The 20,027-nt window shown below is 41.2% G+C and overlaps 1 protein-coding gene across 1 annotated transcript in view; it reads right to left on the reverse strand.

The window, feature by feature from the left end:
• adgrb2 (adhesion G protein-coupled receptor B2) overlaps positions 1 to 20,027 on the reverse strand; it is a 136,615-nt gene that overhangs the window by 36,271 nt on the left and 80,317 nt on the right. Inside the window, exons 16-21 of the mRNA XM_070921286.1 lie at positions 18,745 to 18,871; positions 7,477 to 7,580; positions 7,048 to 7,150; positions 6,416 to 6,566; positions 3,858 to 3,927; positions 2,109 to 2,175 (exon numbers count right to left, since the gene is read on the reverse strand). Coding sequence (XP_070777387.1) covers positions 2,109 to 2,175; positions 3,858 to 3,927; positions 6,416 to 6,566; positions 7,048 to 7,150; positions 7,477 to 7,580; positions 18,745 to 18,871 — 622 coding nt within the window. The remainder of the gene's footprint in view (positions 1 to 2,108; positions 2,176 to 3,857; positions 3,928 to 6,415; positions 6,567 to 7,047; positions 7,151 to 7,476; positions 7,581 to 18,744; positions 18,872 to 20,027) is intronic.

Here is a 20,027-nt window from a genome sequence, read left to right on the forward strand (position 1 = left end):
GGCCATAGTGACCCAGTCATAAAGATTCTATTAGGCACACGCACACACAGATCTGAGCCAAGGCTTGCTACATGTAGACCTATTCCACTCTGAAATCCTGCCCATCTGGGAGATTTTCAATGATGGCGACATGTTTCTTCTAATCCTGGTTGCCAACATTCATCCGTACGCTTTCTTCCACCCTCTGTGGGTTTCTCTGTTTGGTTATTCATCTGCTCCTGTGCTTTGGGATTTCAGCAGTGAAGTGCATTAGCAACAAATGACAATCACACTCTAGCACATACCTATACTGTGTATGCAATGCATTCCCATTGTTATCAAGGTCCTTAACTAAATGTCTGCCCAGATTCCTTCCTTCATCTGTCACCAGGAGCATTTTCTGGCTGGGCAGAAAACATTTTATAGATTCAACACACAGTTGCTGGAAATCCTCAGGAAAAAAGCTGAGTAGTTGAGGAGCTAGTTTGAAGTTTGACTTTCATGTGGTCAGTTGAATTTCCAGTTCTTGCAGTTTTTGCAGAAGCCGGATTCTTACTTGAAGCCTATTTCTTCACTACATCTGGCAACGTTTGCAATTTGCTAAAAAGAATCTCTCACTCTGTCTGATCTCCTTCTCTCTCACGTGTGTGTCGCTGCCGACAACTACCTACGATGTGCCATATTGTGAGAGCGCCATTGTCATGCCAGTCATGTCTGGCCCCAGCTCTGAGTCAGCATCATCCCACTCTGCTATTTGCCCAAGGCCAGGTTCATTAATTAGAGAAGAGTCCTGTGGGAAGGTCTGTGTTTCTCTGCCCGACGTCCCACTCTCATTACAGCTGTTTGTTAGAGTGGGGCCCCGGCAACAACACCGGGGGGCCGGGGACCATTACATAGCAGCTGGGGTGTGGAGTGTACATCGACATTGTGGAAGCAGAAAGGGTGGATAGCTGGAGACATTCCAAGAAACACCAGACACTGACACGCAATGTGTGATCCTTTGATTTTACATGATGGCTGTAACCCTTGAGCTCTTATACATAGAGTCCCCAAACCTTTCTGAAATGCATGTACCTTGGACTGCGTAAGATAAAGCACCAACTTGATTGTTTTCTGACTATGTAACCTTAAATAACAGTAATATTGGAAGCCACTACATTATCATAATCATGAATATTCAGCACTATATAACCCCATATTCCCTCTCGTCCCAAACTGTAGCTTGAAGAAAACTGTCAAACTGCCACTCTCTTGTCAGGAATTTACTTCAAAACCATGCATATCACTCTGCACACCTGTGATGCCGTCTGATCCGTGCGTCCTCTCTAACATATACTATGTAATACTATGTAGCGACTAGAAAGGAAAATCCTAACGCATGAGCAGACACGCAAACACAACAACAACAACAGCAGTGGCAGCAATTACCAAACTAGAGTTTAGTACCCCATCCAGACTTATTAAGCTTAGTGGTGGAAATATCCACCCAGGGATTCATTTAGGAGAAATTAGCTAATCCTAGGAACAGCCACATACAGCAGCACACAGCAACAGATGATTAAAACACCACTGAGATGCAATCAATGCACTCAATTTGGCTGTAGAACAATATACAGCTCTATTTACGTGTATATAGAAATGTCTGTTTTATAGCAATTGGCAAAAGCAAACACACATTATTATGATTGTGGTGCGCACTGTTAGTCACATCTTTATGTCTGAAAAGAAGTTAAAAAAAATATTTCTAGCCTTAAATACATTGGGTAAAGTGACTCATACTTTGAAAGTACATATAAGAGTGAGATATTTGGCTGCTGGGCATGAATTCAGTCCGGCCATGTGTTGCACTGCCAGGAAGCTCTTGTCTGCAGGAATATATATAAAAAAAATTTCTGGGCTGACATTTTAAACTCAAGGATCAAAGTGCTTAGCTCATCATTTTGTCATGGACACCCCGGGTGTGCATGCTCACATGTGCATGTGGGAGTGAAGGGAAGAAGAAAATCCCTGCAGCTGCTTTAGCAAAATATTTGTAGAATTACGCAATGTGACCAGTGAGAGAGGGTTAGGCTGGTTCGTCTGAAAGAGAGGGTAACCTCGTCAGGAGAGAGAGTGTCGGATAGACTCACCAACACAATGACAGCAGCAGGCCCAACGAAGGCATAAAGCAGACCGCCCTCTAAGGATAACCAGCAGCTGGAGAAAAGAGAAAAACAGACGAGTGTTTTAAGCACAAGACACAGCAAAATCACAGAACTACTGGTGTAAAAAATATCACTTCACCACATTCGGGTCTCACATTTCCCTTGCTGTGAGTGCCAAGTGTTTAACCACAATAAGTACCCAACCAATTAAGGATCACATTTACTCGAATTTCCTAAGTGAGGGATAAAGCAGTCATTTCTATGGGTGGGTAAGTGCCTGTTTCTGTAAATATTGCCATCAGTGCTGAGCAAATTATTATGTACATTACCTAAAACATATCCTCAAACTGTAAAAGAGCCTGTGAAATTAAACTATTGAGACTTAAATGAGACGTTTAAATGTGTCCTCCAGTGATGTCATCCAAGCACACTGAAACCCCTGTGTTGTCTTAATTGCAGCTCAGTGAAAGGGAAGATGAAGGCCCAAAAGCTAATATACAGTCTTTGTATTAATGAGATGTTAAGTAAAGTGAGAGGGAACGAACCTGTAAACATCTTAAGATGTGTTTTCACAGAATCAATTACACCATTGACTGGGTAACAGAGCCCAGCAGTAATTGTCAATAGTGCTTTTTAAATGTTCTGCCCCAACATAAACATCCGAAACAAGCTTTACATATGACTGTTGAAAGGTATAGACACTACACTTGATTGCATACAAACGCGTTGCTCTCCTTCTGAGATTTCGAGATAAAAATGTGCTAAAAACAACTTCTCAGAACATGTAAGGTGGATCATTTTGTCGCCTCAATTAGATTCATTTCATTTCGAAGGTCCTGAAAACCTATTTTCTCAATCAGCTTTTTACTTTATGGAGTCCCACATGAGCACAACATTTTATAGATATGATTATTTCACATGAGAGACTTCTGCATTTGTGCTTTTGTCCCTGTTTTTCTGGTTTTAAAGCGGCTCAGTTGGAAAAAGGTGATGTCACATATTTCCATGCACTAATCATAATTAAGCATTATATGAATCGTAATGTGTAGACAATTCTGGCATTGCCGCTTATGTTGCGCTATGTGTTATCCCAAACACTTCTGAGGAGGCAGATTAGCTGAGTTTTTGATCAGCAATAATACTTAATTATGTTTTTTCCTACTTGGACTGTTGCTTATTTAGTCATGACTATTTTAAGGTACAGAGAAATACGTCAGATTTTAAACCAAGTTTGGAAGGGCTTTAATGTGTTTCAAATGGAATCTTGACAACCTCTCTTACGACTGGCATTAACAACATTGTCCATACGGGGACAGGCTTCAGTGCCACTGGGACACAGAATAGGAATAAGCAGTTACAGAAATTGGGTGGATAGATGGATGCGAGAAAAACTCGACTGTTTTTTTGATACAAATTACAAATGAACAAAGAGTTCATATATTCAGCTGTTTATAGCAGAGCCTCCACTGAATGAAAAATTGTATAAAAATACAAATTTATGAAATTGACCTTAGCTTGAAACCTTCAGGGGAATTAGAGATAGACTTCTTCAAACAGCAAAAGGAAGACTTGGGTATGCTCTGAATGGTAAGCAGTAAGGGCAATGGATGGTGCAGTGCCTCCGACCCATCCAAACATAAATCAGAGGTAAAAACTGATGATTAAGTGATGATATCCAAATCGAGTCATGATTGGTGCGAGGGACAGGGCAGGGGGTCCAGAAGAGGTACTCACTAGCTGGCTGTGCCGTAACCTCTTGCTCTGGTGAAACCCACAGACACTGCTACAACTAGAGCTGGTAGACCTGCAGACAAACAGGGGGAGAAAGATCAAAAGGGTGAGACAAAGGATGAAAGGAAGCCTTAATGGGGACAATGAAGCATGTCGGCCAAACAAGATCCTCTCCATACGGCTCTTCCCATTCAAATGCTAAGCAGCCATGCAATAGCACGTAACATGTGCATATGCGATTGAAACTGACTGAGTGCTCTGTAGGTAACCCAGAGTGCTCTGCATGTGCTCCCTGACACAGAGGTCTAGCCACAGGCATGAAAACTGGGCTCAGATCCCAGTTCCCTGCAGAGATGGAAGTTCTGATTTAGCATCTCAGGAAATTCTTGTTGCATTGACACTATGTGTACATTAAGACTGCCGTATGTGACCTGTGCATGCAGCATGCCCATGCGAGATTGTGTGTGAGTAACACCCTGAGTGTGTGAGCATGTGAGACTAAGAGAGAGTTTATAAAAATGTGAGGTATAGCTCGGAGTGGTCAATAAGTCATGCATTAATTAGCTAAATCAAGCAATTTGCATGTGTGTGTTTGCATGTGGGTGTGTGTGTAAATGAGAGGGAAAGAGAGTGAGACTGAGTGTCACAGAGCGCGTGCCAGAAAAAGAAGGAAATATGCTGGGCCCGTAATGAGCTTGGCTCTGAAATATTCATGTAATTAACAAAGCTGTGATTATGGCTGCAAATGAAAAGCAATTAGAAAAAGTCACATTAACATTAACAAATAAGATGGTGGGGAGCCAGGCCGGTCCACTAACAAGCATGCGCAAAGTTTCACTTAGACAACGACAACATCAATCTAGTATTTACCGATATATAATACAATGAACGCACACCTAAACATTACGCATACACACTCTCCTGCTAATCTAACACAGATCCAGTCACAGTCCAAATCTCTTGTTTCCATGGCAACTGATTTCAATCACATAATTTGGGGAGAAAATTGCGAAATGGACGTGAGGAGGATAAGCTGTTTGATCCCATCCACTCTGCTCAACTGTTTCATGCATTTCATGTGCAATTGTAGGTGTATCGGATAATTCTATAGCGGCCACTGCATACCCAACACACACACACACACACACACACACACACACACACACACACACACACACTGTGTCAGTATCTCTCTATCCGTGACTGTACAACAATCTATACATTCCCCCTCCCCTCTATCAGGTAAGGGCATCAGTGACTTGGCAGATAAGACTGGTTGGATCAATATCAAATGAAATGAACAGACGATGTGTGTGTGTGTGTGGTGATGGTGGTGGAGGCTTTAGTTGTAATTTCTACCACTATCTCAAAGCATCTTGCCAGATGTTATCATATGTTTTGATTATCCTCTAACATCCCTGGTGCCTGTTGCATCAGGTTGTGGTACATTGAGAAGGCAGCATAATAGAGGGACATGGAGGGCAAATGCAACAGAGGTAATGTACAGCTGAATGGCACAAAGGAGTGAGATTGCCTTTATTCTGAATGTGTTGGTGCTGTGACACCCGTTGCAAGTGTGTATATACATGTAAAGACTCATGTCTAGCTTGTCTAGCTTTAGCTTTATTAGATAAGATTATATTAGAAAGTGTAATGAATGTCTTTTGAGAAATTGCTACCTTGAAGCAGCAGATAATAGCATATAGCAAAGTAAAATGGGAAATAAATGAGAATAGAGCAAATGAAGGTTATTAAGCAGAATGCAGCCAATAATTTCAACACTACAACATAATAATCTGCTATATTTTCATGTGAAAAATGCCTGTCTTACTGCACTCCATCACCAATGCATGTCACACAACAGTGGTTCCATCAGCCTCCAATTCCTGAAAGTGTCTTCATTTGTGACGCTGAAAATCCTCTGGCACACAGTTTATATTTCCAGTAACAGCAACAGCAGACATGTACATTAGCAGCTAGGTGTTATAGCGAATGCCACTATTATACTGAATAGTCCCTTTCAAAGGGCTGTAGCTACAGAAATTAACACGCAATGTACTGGCAAAAATGATTAACTGACATGTAATCTTTGGGAAATCACATCAGCAATATACCATACTGAGTGCTTAGCAGTAGATGCTGATGCTTATGAAGGTTGTTGCCAGACAAAACTAATGAAGTCATTGTGCGTGTGCGCTCAGCATTGTCTTATGCATTTTGCATGCACAGGAATGTAATGTTAACAAAAACTGTGCCAAAAATAGTTGTTGTAAACCTTTTTTTATGACGAAAACACAACTAAAACTAAATAAAAAGTGACCATTGAAAAAGAAAACTGTGACTTACTTTATTACAGTTTTCACCATTAAATGAAGACTAAACAATAATGTGAAAGTTGGATGAATGGGCAAACAAACTAATTAGTGTTTTAATGCAAAGTCCTTCTCAATATGTGCTTTCTGGTGTGACCAGGCCTTAAAACTGAAACTGAATCAAAACCAGGTGGCAAAATTCACACAACAGTCGTGTGTCTGGTAATGTGTGAGGCTGTGGGTGCTCACCCCAGCCGAGGCACAGGAAACGCTTGCGAATGAGTCGTGACCTCATTTTGCCAATGACGGCCAGGTAGGACTGCCACGCCTCCGTCAGCACCCAGCAGAAGGACGCCAAGAAGAAGAAATGCAGGAAGGCGGCGGTCACAGTACAGAGGCCCTAAAGAGAGATGAAAGTCAGGGAGATAAAACTGTTGGAGGCGTTTTACAAAAAAAAGTTTAAAAAAAAGGTAGTTTTGTGAGAGGTGTTACAATGAATCATCTCTTCGGACTAGTCAGCAGAGGAAAATGAAACCTCCGCAAAATAAAGAGGACAAAGGGAAAAAGGGAGTCCGATAAAGCGCATATTGTTTAGAAGAATAGGAGTTCAACTCTGCTGTGCTCCTGTGCTATGATCGATACTGACCACCACACAGTGCAGTCTTGCTTAGTCAGAGTACTCAGAGTGCTGTGTGCCAAAAATGTCAGCCTGACACTTTGAGAACTCCACTGTATGAACTGGGTCTACTTTTGAACCCGGTGTTTTTTGACAGTTTTGTTTCCAGGCATTATAAAACGCTTGGTCACTATTACTGGAGTCAGTTGCAATGTGTGGGAATATATTTTTTTCTCCACGTCTGTATCTTTGCACAGTGTCTTACCTTGCTAAGCGTTTGAGATTGTCCCACCAAAATCAATAAATTGGAGGCCAGGATGGAGAGGCAAAAATTCACCAAGATGATGGATCTCTCCGAGCGTATATACCTAGAGAGCAGAGGATGAGAGTGGGTGGGCAGACATGTGAGATAAGTATTAATGACAGATTGATGGACTGAGCAGCATCTTTTTGGACATTGCAGAGTCATTAGCTTGATTTTGCCATCTGTCATGTGTGTTACCAAAATCTAATCACCACCCCCTGCTGTAGTTGAACCATTTGTTCCTTATTAGGCCTCGTTGGAGTTTTGGCACAGCAGAGGACACACACAAAATGCACTTTTTATGTACTGGCAGGAGCCAAATAGTGAGAAAAAAAATCACCACTGTTTGCACACCATCAAGTATGAGCTTGCACAAGTGTGCACATGTACCTCCAGAAGGCAGCGTAGATTAGCAGCAGGATGAGCAGAGCGGTGCAGGAGACCCCACAGCCCACCATGAGGGGAACAGAGGGCATGCTGGTAGGACCCATGTCCTGCAGAGAGTGAAAAGAAAGAAAGAGGAGGGACAGAGAGGGGAAAATGGATAGTTAATAATTATCACCAGGCATTATCCCACAGATGTACTTTGCTTGACGAATCCTAATGTGTAGTTAACAAATTACATCTTATTTTATCATACCAAAAGAGCTATATGGGTTAGTGAAAGTCACAGTGAAATGGCAGCCTCCATCATGTGGAATGGAATATATGGGTGGGTGTGGCTTGTTATGCCGACGAATATCCTATGAGAAGGTTGCATGCATTTATACAGTAATTGTTGCATTACAATAGGATTACTACTTGCTTGCAGAGACTCTACTATAGACCTCTAACCCTCCTCTTTTATAAATGCATGAATATGACTGTAAAGTATAAATCAGCTTTATTTTTCATTAGAAATAAATAAAATCCCATTACACTGCCCTCAATGATCACAATGTTAAACTTTCTGGACAAATTGACAGTGTGTCTGAAGGTCTCTGACTAAATTTTATGTTAACAGCAACAAGCTAGTATTTACCCATGACCAACAGCCTGAATGGTCAAATGTAGGGAGAATCCATGTTTACTGTGATATTGGTGTCATACACACAGGGTGCAAAACTGGTAAGAGCTTCGAGCTAGATGGATAGACAGATATATAGATAGATGTGTGAGGGAGAGCGATAACTGACTGAAGTCCTGTTAAGATTCTTTGCCTGTATAGATTAAAGCAGTTGTTGGCACATTTCCTACTTTGCACTTACAGTATCTATTAACTCTCGTTCTTCCTTAGATGTAATCCCTTTGGTAGCCCCCTTTTAATTATAGCCTGCAAATTACATGCAATTACCTTTAATTAAAATTACAAAAGTCTGTTAGATGGAGCTGGATAATAACACATAATTACACTATTTTGAAAGTTGCTGTTTGTTAGAAGTAACTTGGCCACTTTGCTGTCACCTGTGACGCCTTTCCATCATCACCTACAGACCTTATAATTAGGATTATAGTTTCTTTCATAGTTATTTACTATGACACATGAAGTCTTATTCAGGTAACCAACCAACTGCCAAGGTAGAGAATGTACACTGGGAGCCCGCTTTGCACCCATTTACACCAATTTATATAATTTCACATGTACAAGGGTAAAAGCACTAGACCACAGCGCATAATTAAGCGATTTAGGTCATGATGTACAGTGCACCTCTGCTTTGCCTCTCTCCCGAGGTGTGCCTTTGAAAGGATGAGGAACAGACAAATGAAGCTGCATGGAGAACATACACCCCGCTGTGTCCCAAATGGGCTTAATGTTTGGCCTGCTTTTAAGTTCTCAATCACACAATTTACCTCACTTTACCTCCTACAGTGGCTGGCCTTCCCTTTCATCCAAAAGATTTATCACTGTACACATACACACACTGCACAAGGTGTCTTTTACTGCAAATAAAGTGCATACTCGCACACAAAGGCACGTCCAGGCAGATGTGCCAAGTAATTGAAAGTCAGTGTTTAAGTCGTGTGAATGTGTGTGTGTGTGTCTGTGTGTGTGTGTGTGTGTGTGTCTATTCAAGGTGAGCTGAAGGCCGAGGAGGAAAGAAAGAGAGAGGACTTTAGAAAGGAATAAAGTGTGCAAACTGAAAAAAAGGAGTAGGAAGAGAGAGAGAGATGGAGTGGGAAGAGTTAAGGACAAGTAAGAGAAAGCAAGGAGTAGGAGACAGGGAGAAAAGAAAATGAGCGGGAGTTAAAGCTTCCCTTTTAGTGGTTTTCCCTGGCCCATCAAAAGAAGCCAATTTCTCCAGAAGAAAGTGGAATTGGAATACCAATACGGCGCACACACACACACACACACACACACACACACATACAAACACAAACACGTTGGAAGGAGAAAGGAGGTGAAACATAATCAAAACCACCTCATAAGAAAGGAGAGACCCACAGAAAAAGAGAAAGAGGGGATATGAAAAACATCTGCTTTAGGAAAAAGGAAAGGCCCAGGAGGAGAGTGAGAGACAACAGAGACTCAGTGTGTTTGATATTATGTAGAGAGGAAGGTCAAAGGATACACAGGCATTTGTGTTTTTTTGAGGTCTGACAGATCAAACATGGGGGAAGTATGGGGAATGACAAGCCCACACACACACATACAAGCCTATTGAATATTCTTTTTCTCTTTCTGTCTCTTTTACTCTGTCTTGAATTAGCCTCTACCAGACAAGTAATGGAATAAATTACTCTCTTACTTGTAATTTACTCGGTATGCATCCACAAATTGTCCCTAGCTCTTCATTGTGTCAATTTGTCTAACACTGTTTTCTTAATTGGTATGTTTAGGTTACGTGTGCGTGATGAGATTAAGCGTCTAATTTCATAAAGTGGAAGGATGCTACAAAGGAGGAAATGGGGAAAAAACAAAAAAAAAAGGAAACACCCACACAAACACACAAATACAACACATCCGGCCTGAGGCTACAGTGTCACACAAATGCCCTGCTCTAAATAGATATAGTGATATTATGTTGCAGTTGGAGGGGATATTATGCTCGTGTTTAGTATGTGTGTGTGAGAGGAGAGAAAATCACAGAGAGAGACTACAGATTAGAAAGAGTGTGCTGAGGCTCTGCTGTATATGGCCAGGCTCCCCTGGGCAGCTTGGCTACCATGTGATGGAGAAGATAGCTATTTTCAGCTCAGGAAGTTTAACCTACTTATCTCCTCTCACTCACACCCCTCCTCCCTCCACTCCTACCTATTCTCCCTTTCTCTCCCTCTCTGTGTCTCCCTTATTCTTCCCCCACTTCCTCAGTACCTTTACCTCTTACTCACTCCTCAGCAGTGGGTCTCTCTCATTCTATTCTGTCACTCTAAATTCATCTGTACCTTTCTTATTTTCCATTAACTCTTCCAACCCCCTCTCTATTGCAAGTTAAACATGAAGATTGACAGTGCTGAGTTTACATAATACTGCACTTGTTCTAAGTAATTCTGCAAATGCAGTGTGTGTGTGTGTGTGTATTCATCCCCACTCATGTAGTGTGGTGTGTCATAGGCCCATATAGGCTGTGAAAATGCCATGTCTCTTGTGAAAACCTTGAAAAAGTCCATTGTGTGCTTTCAAAGACTGTTTCTTACTTCTTGAAAAGATGGCATTTTGGAAATTTGACATTTTTATCCAAAAAGTTCTCACACCAAAAATACAAAATAGGGCATTTGTTGTCATAGAAAACAGCTTACATGAGTGTTATAAAAGTGATTCATATGAGCATTATATGATCTCCCCTCCCCGCGGTTAATATTTGGTTATGTTTAGTCAACTTGAACTACTTTTTACAGGTTATGGAAGGATCTTGATCATAGTTAAAACATGAGCTACCGCCATGCTAGCAGCTCTGTGAGGTTCCACTCAGGCACAGTGGTGCTTTGAGCTAAATGATGCTAACATTAACTTGCTGATATGCTCACAATGACAATGCTAACATGCTGATGTTTAGCAGGTATAATGTTCACCATCTTAGTTTAACATTTGCTAATTAGCACTAAACACAAATGGCAGCTGAGGCTGATAGGAATGTCCAAAGTTTTACAAGTACTTAAAGTAATCTGGACAAATGAGTACTGGACAAATTGTAAAACTACTTGGTTAAAGCTGCTATAATCAATAATTTAATATTAACAATGCATCAAATTACCACGTGTATGTGAAAGGATTCGCTCGACGAACACCACAGGTAATTAGCCGATCACCTGACTTTGGAATTCCTCTAGTTTCAGCTCTGTTGCCTCTGTTTTGGTTTTACAGCCCACAACTTGACTGTTTTGGTTCACTGTCCCCGCTCTCATCAGCGTTGTTTACAGACACAGCAAGCAGCTGTTTTTGGAGAAAAGCTCTAAAACCCACTGTATGCTACCTGTTCAGCACCAAACAGACAACGGCAGACAGACAAGGTTAGCATGCAGCTAGTGGAGCATTCAGATGTGTAATAATTGTTGTGCTTACCGCTTGTTTCTGCTGCTACCAAGTGGCCAAAAAATCGGTTCATGCTGGTTTAAGATGTTGAGTATTGGTAGGAAATGGGATGTGAACAGTATGTCAAAGTCGCATGCTTGTTGACCCACCCATCCACACCAACCTCCTCCCTAAGAAGTTTTGAGGAGGTATAACAACATTGTGTTGTTTCGTCTTTGCCTTTGAGAGAGAACTGTCATAATGTAAAACACTACATCTTGCTAATCTTGTGTTCCTGCTACTCAGTTGCCTGTTTTGCTGTCAGGGCACTAAGTAAATATTGCCTGCGATATGCTTCAACTGAATCAATTCAGCAGACCCTCGAGGGTTCAACTTGACAGGCTCTGGCTTCAATGGCCCCAAGACAAACCATAAGTCTGCTGTCAGAGTGTGACAACCTGGAGAGCTGACATAGTGACTTAAAATGTAAAGTCATCATATCAAGTGCTGGCCTTACCCTCAGGTATTTTTTACATACTATTTGAGGTTTGTACTGCTTGTTGAAGCAAAATGTAGAGCATCAGCTACAACACAAAGTTCTAAATTAAAGCAAGTGGCACCAAGATACACTTTTTCTTCAGGACTACTGCCCAAACCATCTTTGCTCAATTACACATACACTATAACAGGCCTTGTTGGTTCACACAAATCTTCAAATCATCAAATTTTAATTATGAGGTCTCCAAAAGGATATATTACCCACTACTGTACAAAATTTGTAATTCACATGACAAAAAAGTCAGAAGACATGCCCTACATAAAATTGTTGCTGTCAAACATACCACCACAGCAAAAACAACCCTTTCTACTCAGTTTTAAAATATCTAATTACAAAGTAAATCTGTCCTCACCACACTCACGCTCAGCCATTATGCATCTTCAGCCAGAGAAACAGCTAAATAATTGCACGTGTTTACGCTCTCATCCTCTCCCTTGTCACTAACTCACCTTCAATAATGTGACAGGGGATCCAAAGATTCTAATGCAATTCCACGCTGAGTCCCTCATAAATTTTAGCAACCCTCATCTTTTAATTACGGTTGACAAGTGCAAGACATTTGCATACTGTAACCTTGTAGTCTCGCTCCATCTAGGGCAGGCCTTGTTTTCTTTGTCTCCAGTTAAATATATATATACATATAAATATATATATTTAACTTTTAATATATATATATTTAACTTTAACTATAATTATAACAAGTTAAAATATGAGCTGCCATCCCAGAGCGTCTTAATCATTCCTAGCGTCCTTGTGCAGTCAAATCAGGGACTTTGGCCATTAATAGTCTAAATAATAGACTCAGCTGTGAGATTTTTCCATTCTGATTAGCTGCCTGTGAGCACTAATGACGGCGGAGGAAACAGACTCAATTCATCTCAAGCAGACTCAATCATTTCACGAGAATGATTGGGCCAAAGGCAGTTAGTCTGGCAGGTAAAAGAAGCTGTGAGAAATCCTTTACAGTAGAAGCAGAGATCACTTCACATATTGTTCTTTTGAGAAAATTGCTTTGATACAGTAATTGGCTTATAAATGAGCTATGGAAACGCAGAAGGCACCCCCTCTACTCCGTGCCTCCTAGCCAATGTGTGTGTGCATGTTTGTGTACTCATTCACACTGACTGGGATTAAAGTGGACCTATTATGCTCATTTCCAGCTCTATATTTTTATTCTGGGACTCCACTAGAGTAGCTTTGCATAATTCAAAGTAAAACTTTTTTTTTTTCTAATACTGGCCCTTTATGCAGCCCCTCAGCTCATCCTCTGTCTGAAACAAGTCATTTTAGTTCCTGTCTCTTTAAGGCCCCCCTCCCTACTTTCTTCTGATTGGCCAAGACAGCACTAGCACTATTTCTTGATTGGAAATGGCATGTTTTTCAAATCCATCTGTACATGTCAGAGTCCGAATCCAATGCAGAATATGAGAGTGGACAGCACAAACATCCGCAGCAGCAAAGATTGCATATGTTTGCCTCATTATTTGAAACTTTGGTTATACGTACATGATACGTACAATATGAACATCTGACATTGTAACATTATATATATGACAGAAAGGTCTCAGGTGGATTTCAGGTGCTGTTTGAACCACTGACCTTTTCACTCACATTTCTGGTTACCTGCTTGAACAAATACAAGCCATGAATCCCACTGTACTGTAGCTATGAACACAAGTTTGAGAGAAGCTCTTGAAAAACTGTAATTTCATTTCCTTGTCAACACAACGAGGAAAGCAGCCTCATGTGCCGACGAAACTGAAGTGAAGAAGTATAACTCACTTGATTAACTTGAGGCACAAAATGTTAAACTGACTTTTATAAAGCCAATACCTCCAAATCCCATGATCCCTATGAGCACTGTGGAGGCAATGAGTTCAGACATATCTGTAGGGTTTGTGTTCCCACTGCAGTCATTTTGGGAATTAAGTGACTTGGTTTATTGTATGGCTTGGTGACCTCTCTCAATCAACTTCTCTTTCTCCCACTCTCTCCTCTCTCTTCCTTTCTCTAAAGTAACAACCTCTGTCTTGTCTGATAGTGAAGGTCTCTCTATAAACACACACACACACGGAAATCTCAGAGGCTATAGAAAGTAAACAGGATTAACTGGCTATCCCTCGCTCCACTGTAAACGGCCTGTAATGGCAGCACTGCTTCTAAATCCCTCCATCTCTTTCTCTCCCCCTCCCTCCATCCCTTTTCTATTAAACATGGAGGTTAATCCTCAACCCCCCTTGTCCCTAGCGTCGTGGCCCAGGATAAGCATTCAGAGCTGGGCTGCTGATACTCAGCTCTGCTCCAACAGCCGCACAGCCTGGACACAACATATGAATGTGCATATAAATGTGTCTATGTGTGCATTTTTGTGCGTGAGAGTGTATAAAAGTACCTAGTTGTCTGTGTTTGCATGTCTGGCTGTGAATGTTTTTTTTTATTTGTTGCCAAATTCAATCCGTCCCTCCCTCCTGTTTTATAGAATCCAATCTCCGCTGGAATAAAAAGTTAACTCTGGAGGACCGTAAAGCAACAAAGTGCACTCAGCACTGGCCACAACAGCTCCTGACTGAGAGGCTCAGACACAAACACACTGACCCATACCTTTCCAGTCCTCAGCACTAGGTCTAATGGTGTTACCGGGGGCTGAATGATGAATCGCTAATGACTAACACACTCTTCGCAGATGTAACAAATGTCAAAAAAAGTCAATGTGTTTTGCCTCCTAGTCCTCTTTCCCTCAACACGGCCGACCTGCTTGCTGTGGCGAGGGAAAAGTCAATATTATTCAGTTGGTAGAGGAGTCACAGGAACCAGAAATAGCGGCTGGAATGACCCATTAAGCTTATAGGTTGCACCACCATGTTTTCCATATAGTGGGAATGAATGTCTCCCATATAGTGGGAATGAATGTCTCCCCGAGTTCTGTAATAGGTTCCAGACCCCTATGAAGTAATTCAAGATTTGAGGAACAAAATAATGAATAACTGCATTTACGCACCTGATGACCATCACCTTATTTTGACTCTCATTACACTACAAAAAAGAAGGGGGTGGGTGGGTTATCCAGGGGAAGAGATGGGAGTAAAATAATAACTCCTATAATATGGTGTAGAGATCCCTAGAATTACAAGCCAACTGATTATTGAAGGTCCATATCATATAGCTATCCAGTTCGTTCAGCGCCTTTAGCATAGGCAAGGCATCTAAAAGTTAAAAGACCAATAGGTGTCACCCTTTCAGCTGTAACGCTGGTGACACGAGCAAGGTGCAACTTGGCTTATCCAAGTTTGGATGGATTAAATGACCCATCCATTGATCCATCCGAATGAAAGTTCAAGGCAGATGTCACTTGGATTGCTCCATCCACTTTTTGAAACCTTTAACATCTCCCTACTATGTGACATATTTGACACAGTTCGAGTACTTTATTTTTCACAAGGACAAGCCCAATTTGTTGTGAGTGCTTGTGAAACAGAAAATAGCCACAATTATTTGGGACTCAGCACCTGGACATGAAAGATGTACTTGTGTTTTGCACAATGACATTTCAAGTACTTCCAAACCAATCTAAATGAAGTTAAAGAGACAGATTACAGAAAGAAAATAAGCAGGAGAAAGAAAGCCAACTGCTATCATCACAAATTATCACAACAGAGCTATTTCTTGTCTAGACAATGTTAAGTGGCTCATAGTTGGCACTTCCATGGCTTGGGTGGCCATGACACTCTCCCGAAAAGACAAAGAATTGCATTAAAAAATATCTGGTTCTTTGATAAAAGGTACAAACCATTATACATAAAAACATATGGTGAAAAGTTATCTATGACTCAATTTTGGTACGAAACATCCAGTTACTGAGCTTTAAAGTCTGCTGGATAAATTTGACAACTATGATGCCATGTTTTGTTACCAACTGCAAGGAAGAAGCATTTTAAACTCTCATACTCATGGGTATCGTAGTATTTACAGCCATCCGCCAAGCCCAACTAATGGAAAAAACTTTCAGAAACAAAGCTGAAATAATTTGAACCCATGACATAAACCTATAGCAGGGCTATTCAACTAAAATCGAAGAGGTCCAGTTAGAGAAAATGTCCTCAAGCAAAGGTCCGGAACATCATAATGTCTAACTTGCGTTGTTATTTAGTGTGATATATATTGAAGTAGCCTAGTAGTTGTATCAACGTCTGCCTGTAATCAACAACTGACTGTCAAATCAAATAAAGAAAGTACAATTCAAAAACATTTTGACAATATTTATTATCACTTAACATTGAACTATAAAGATATATAATACTGTAGATATGTATAATGTTCTCCTCTCATTAAGTAAAAGAAGGGCTGCATTTAAAAATAAAATAGAGAAAATAAATAAAATAGCATTTGAAAAATTGTGCATCTTAAAATAAAGTGCTTAATTTTAGAAAAACAAAATAAAGTGTAGCAGCAACTTGAGTTTCCCTTTTTCTTTGTTAACTGTTTCACATCTTGACTGAACAGTCTCTCTCCCTGTATGGTTCACTCATCTTATCATCGGTCACTCGCCTCTCACCTCTCTCGTCTGTCTGTATTCAGAGTCGCAATGTTTATCGCCTGGAATGCACAGATTTGATTGGCTGAGTAGCATCACGTGGGCTGGCGTAACTCGTATGCAATTGGTCTGTGAGTTTCACCACAGACCAATTGCGCTGAACCAGCGCCGTAAAGACTAGAAAAGCTGCGCCGGCTAAAATAGAAGCGCCCTGTCAAAATTTAAAATCTCTTAATAATTTATTGATTATATGTCCGGGTCCGTATAGGATGGTGTCTGGGTCTGGACTCGGACCACGGTCCGCCTGTTAGTGACCTATAACCTATAGGATCATTACATTATCCGGGTCACCCCTGCATTTCTATGCTGAGGAACATTGAGGAGAGAAACTCAAATTCCAGTCCACCTGAACTTTGTTATGTGTCTTTTGAACACGAGAGGAAACAAAGACCCCAGAAAAAACAGATATGTAGAGATTAGACTAAACTTTACATAACAAGCTGTAAATTAAGAGTGCTAACCAAGACACAGTGCCACCTCTATGAGATGTGTTTTTTCATACTCCATACAGAGTGTATGTAAGTACAGAGACATTCTTAGCAGTAATGTGTTTTGAAAGAACAACGCAGACCACCAGTGAGTGCTCTATGGTAGCAATGTTTTACACTGAAAGGGTTACACCGGGACAGATGTCCACATAAGCCCATAGCTCTTTATCTCAGCGACACTGCTTGTTGCATTGTATTATTACTCAGCACAGACAACATCTCCTTTCCATCTCTTTGTCTCTCCCTCTCTCTCTCTCTCTCTCTTAGTTCCCCCTGCCAGCTGAGACCAGACTGCCTTTTCTGTTTGGTTGAACATTTCCTTACCAAAATCCTCCATTCCTCACAATCACTTTCCATTTCGGTGACACCTGGAGTTACCCACCTTACTGGGGATGTGCTTTGCTAGCTCCATTTTATAACCTAACCATTAAGAGAAAGAAAACCACAAAAAAAAAACACTCCCATAGATAGTGTGTAACAACACATTAAGCCAAACTCCATCTCCTTACACTCTCACTGATTATCTAATGTAATCACTGTCCTCGTGGGCATTAGGTGCAAGTAAGCATGGAGACAAATTAACAGCCAAAGCTGAAGGGAACATTTTGTGACCACAGCAGTCACAGAGCTGTGGTATAAAGTGAGAACAACAACTGAAAGTGTTAACAAGGTGAAAGGGAGGATGGAAGAAGAGCCAGAGGTAGGGTGCTAAGAAGGAGGAAAAGGAAAAACTGATAAAAAGACACATCAATGGAAAATATGGCTAAGAAGAAAAAAGGGAGCAAGAAAGTGGGTATAAATAATAAATTGGGGTAGGTGTGCATAGAGGGAAGGTGTTAAATAAATGGGGTGACGATGTGAGATGTTATACAATTCATAAATTAGGGTCTGTTGGACGAAGAGGGTGGTTGTGAGAGGAAGGTGAACTAAGAGCTGTCAGGTCTTTGGATGTCCATTAGCGCAGTACGGGAGAATGGGTCAATGTATCAGAACAGGCATTACCCTGAACTGCTAAAAAGCCTTCTTTAATCATGTCAAACACACACTGCAAGCCACATGAACTATTTATAGAAGCGCAGGTTATGTGCTGCCGGCAAAATCACAAACAGACACAATAAAATCTCTTTCTTTCTCTTTGATGCCTCTCCTCTCTCCCATCAAATGGAAATAGCTCGCTGAGCAACCTGACCTTAACTAAGTTTAAGCTAAAAAAAAAAGTTGCAGGACGTGAAGAATGACAACCGATCAACATATAATTAGACAAGCAAAGACATACTGATCATAACAGCTTCTTATACCGTGACAATGTTAAACAGTGACGGAACAGCTCAGTCTTCTTGTCAGCGGTGCAAGGAAAGTAGACACCTTACATTCAATTTTCACTAGTCACACCAGTATTATCCATTCATATCAACAATAAATGACAGCCTTAACAGCCTGTTGTAGTTTACAGTAGAATCCAACTGACAGGGTCACCATCTAAATTCATACTACGATAACTCATCAGCTCACTGACCTGGCCCCTGTTAGTAGTTGCCATGATAGCCCCCAAGTCCCACAGAGTACATCAGACTATGCATTAGTGACTCACCGGGTCTTTAGCTTGCTGCGCTAACACGGCGTAGGTGGATATCCTGCTGCACAGGCATTTGGTGTGGACAGTGGTTGACGCGAGCGTTTGGCAGCCTCCTGTGCCCCAGTTTTCTGCGCCAGCTTCCCTGGAGGTGGGGAGAAGAGGGGGGGGGGGGGGGGGTGGGGAGGGGAGGGAGGTGGCAAAAGGGGACATAAACAGTGACTGTGAGACAAATACAAAGGAATGTCACATGGCTATACATGTCTATAGGAAAGTCCAACTCAAAGGGTGGGGTGAGAGAGGGACAGAAAGTTTCAGAGTGTAGATATTCTTCACCATCCAGTTCACCAAGTTTACCCATCCATTCTATAGGTTTAATATGCAGTGATCAACACTCACGCACACTGACAGGCTCTTTAACCCTGCTGGCATTAGAAGCCAATGCCACCCCACTTGTTGTTGAGTCTTCTTCTCCGTGTTTAGCACCCCAAACACTTTCTTTCTCGTCTTTGTTCTTTCTATTTCGTCTCCCTATTTCTTGGAGGAATACCCTAAGAGACTTGAGGCCTTGAGGACAAATGGAAAGGGTTGCATCAGCTAACAGTTAACAATGACCGGTGAGGTTTAAATGGTGGATGGTGGATTATTCAGCACTAAATGGTCAATTGCTTTGACATGCAACAAGTTACTGGGGAAGAGAGTGCCCAGAATGGCATACAATCAAACCTTGTACACTTCATTGCCCTACATCTTTGTCATTTTCCCTTTACCCCCCCACCCCCACCCCCCGCCTCCCTTCCCTCTTAATACCCTCAATAGAAGGTTGCGTGTGGAGGTCGATCAATAAGATTCTAACTGAACTAATTACCCTGCCAGCTCACACTGCACATTAACCTTATGTTTAGCCCTGGATATACTTCTATTCTAGCCACCAGAGACAGATGCAGCATTTAGGGGGGGAAAAGAGCAGCTACAGAGATGTTCTGATAGGGTGAAGAAGGCCAACTTCATGACTGACGTGTAAAGAGGCAGCAAAACAAATTTTTTTCAATCAACATTTCACAGTGAATAAGGAGGTCCTACATGAACACACTGATTTAAAACTAGAACAGTTATAGATAACAGATATTTCACATGAGGGTTTTCTGTATTTTTTCTTCACTGGTTTGAAGAGGGTAGGACTAGAAAAAGGTGATGTCACATACTACCATGCACCAATCAGGATTTAGTAACGTTTGAGTGTAAACGCTTAATAAATAACACCTAAAATATTAAATATTTAATGTGTATTATAATATAAA

Source organism: Enoplosus armatus, chromosome 16 (assembly GCF_043641665.1).
Source record: "Enoplosus armatus isolate fEnoArm2 chromosome 16, fEnoArm2.hap1, whole genome shotgun sequence".
NCBI lineage: Eukaryota > Metazoa > Chordata > Actinopteri > Centrarchiformes > Enoplosidae > Enoplosus > Enoplosus armatus.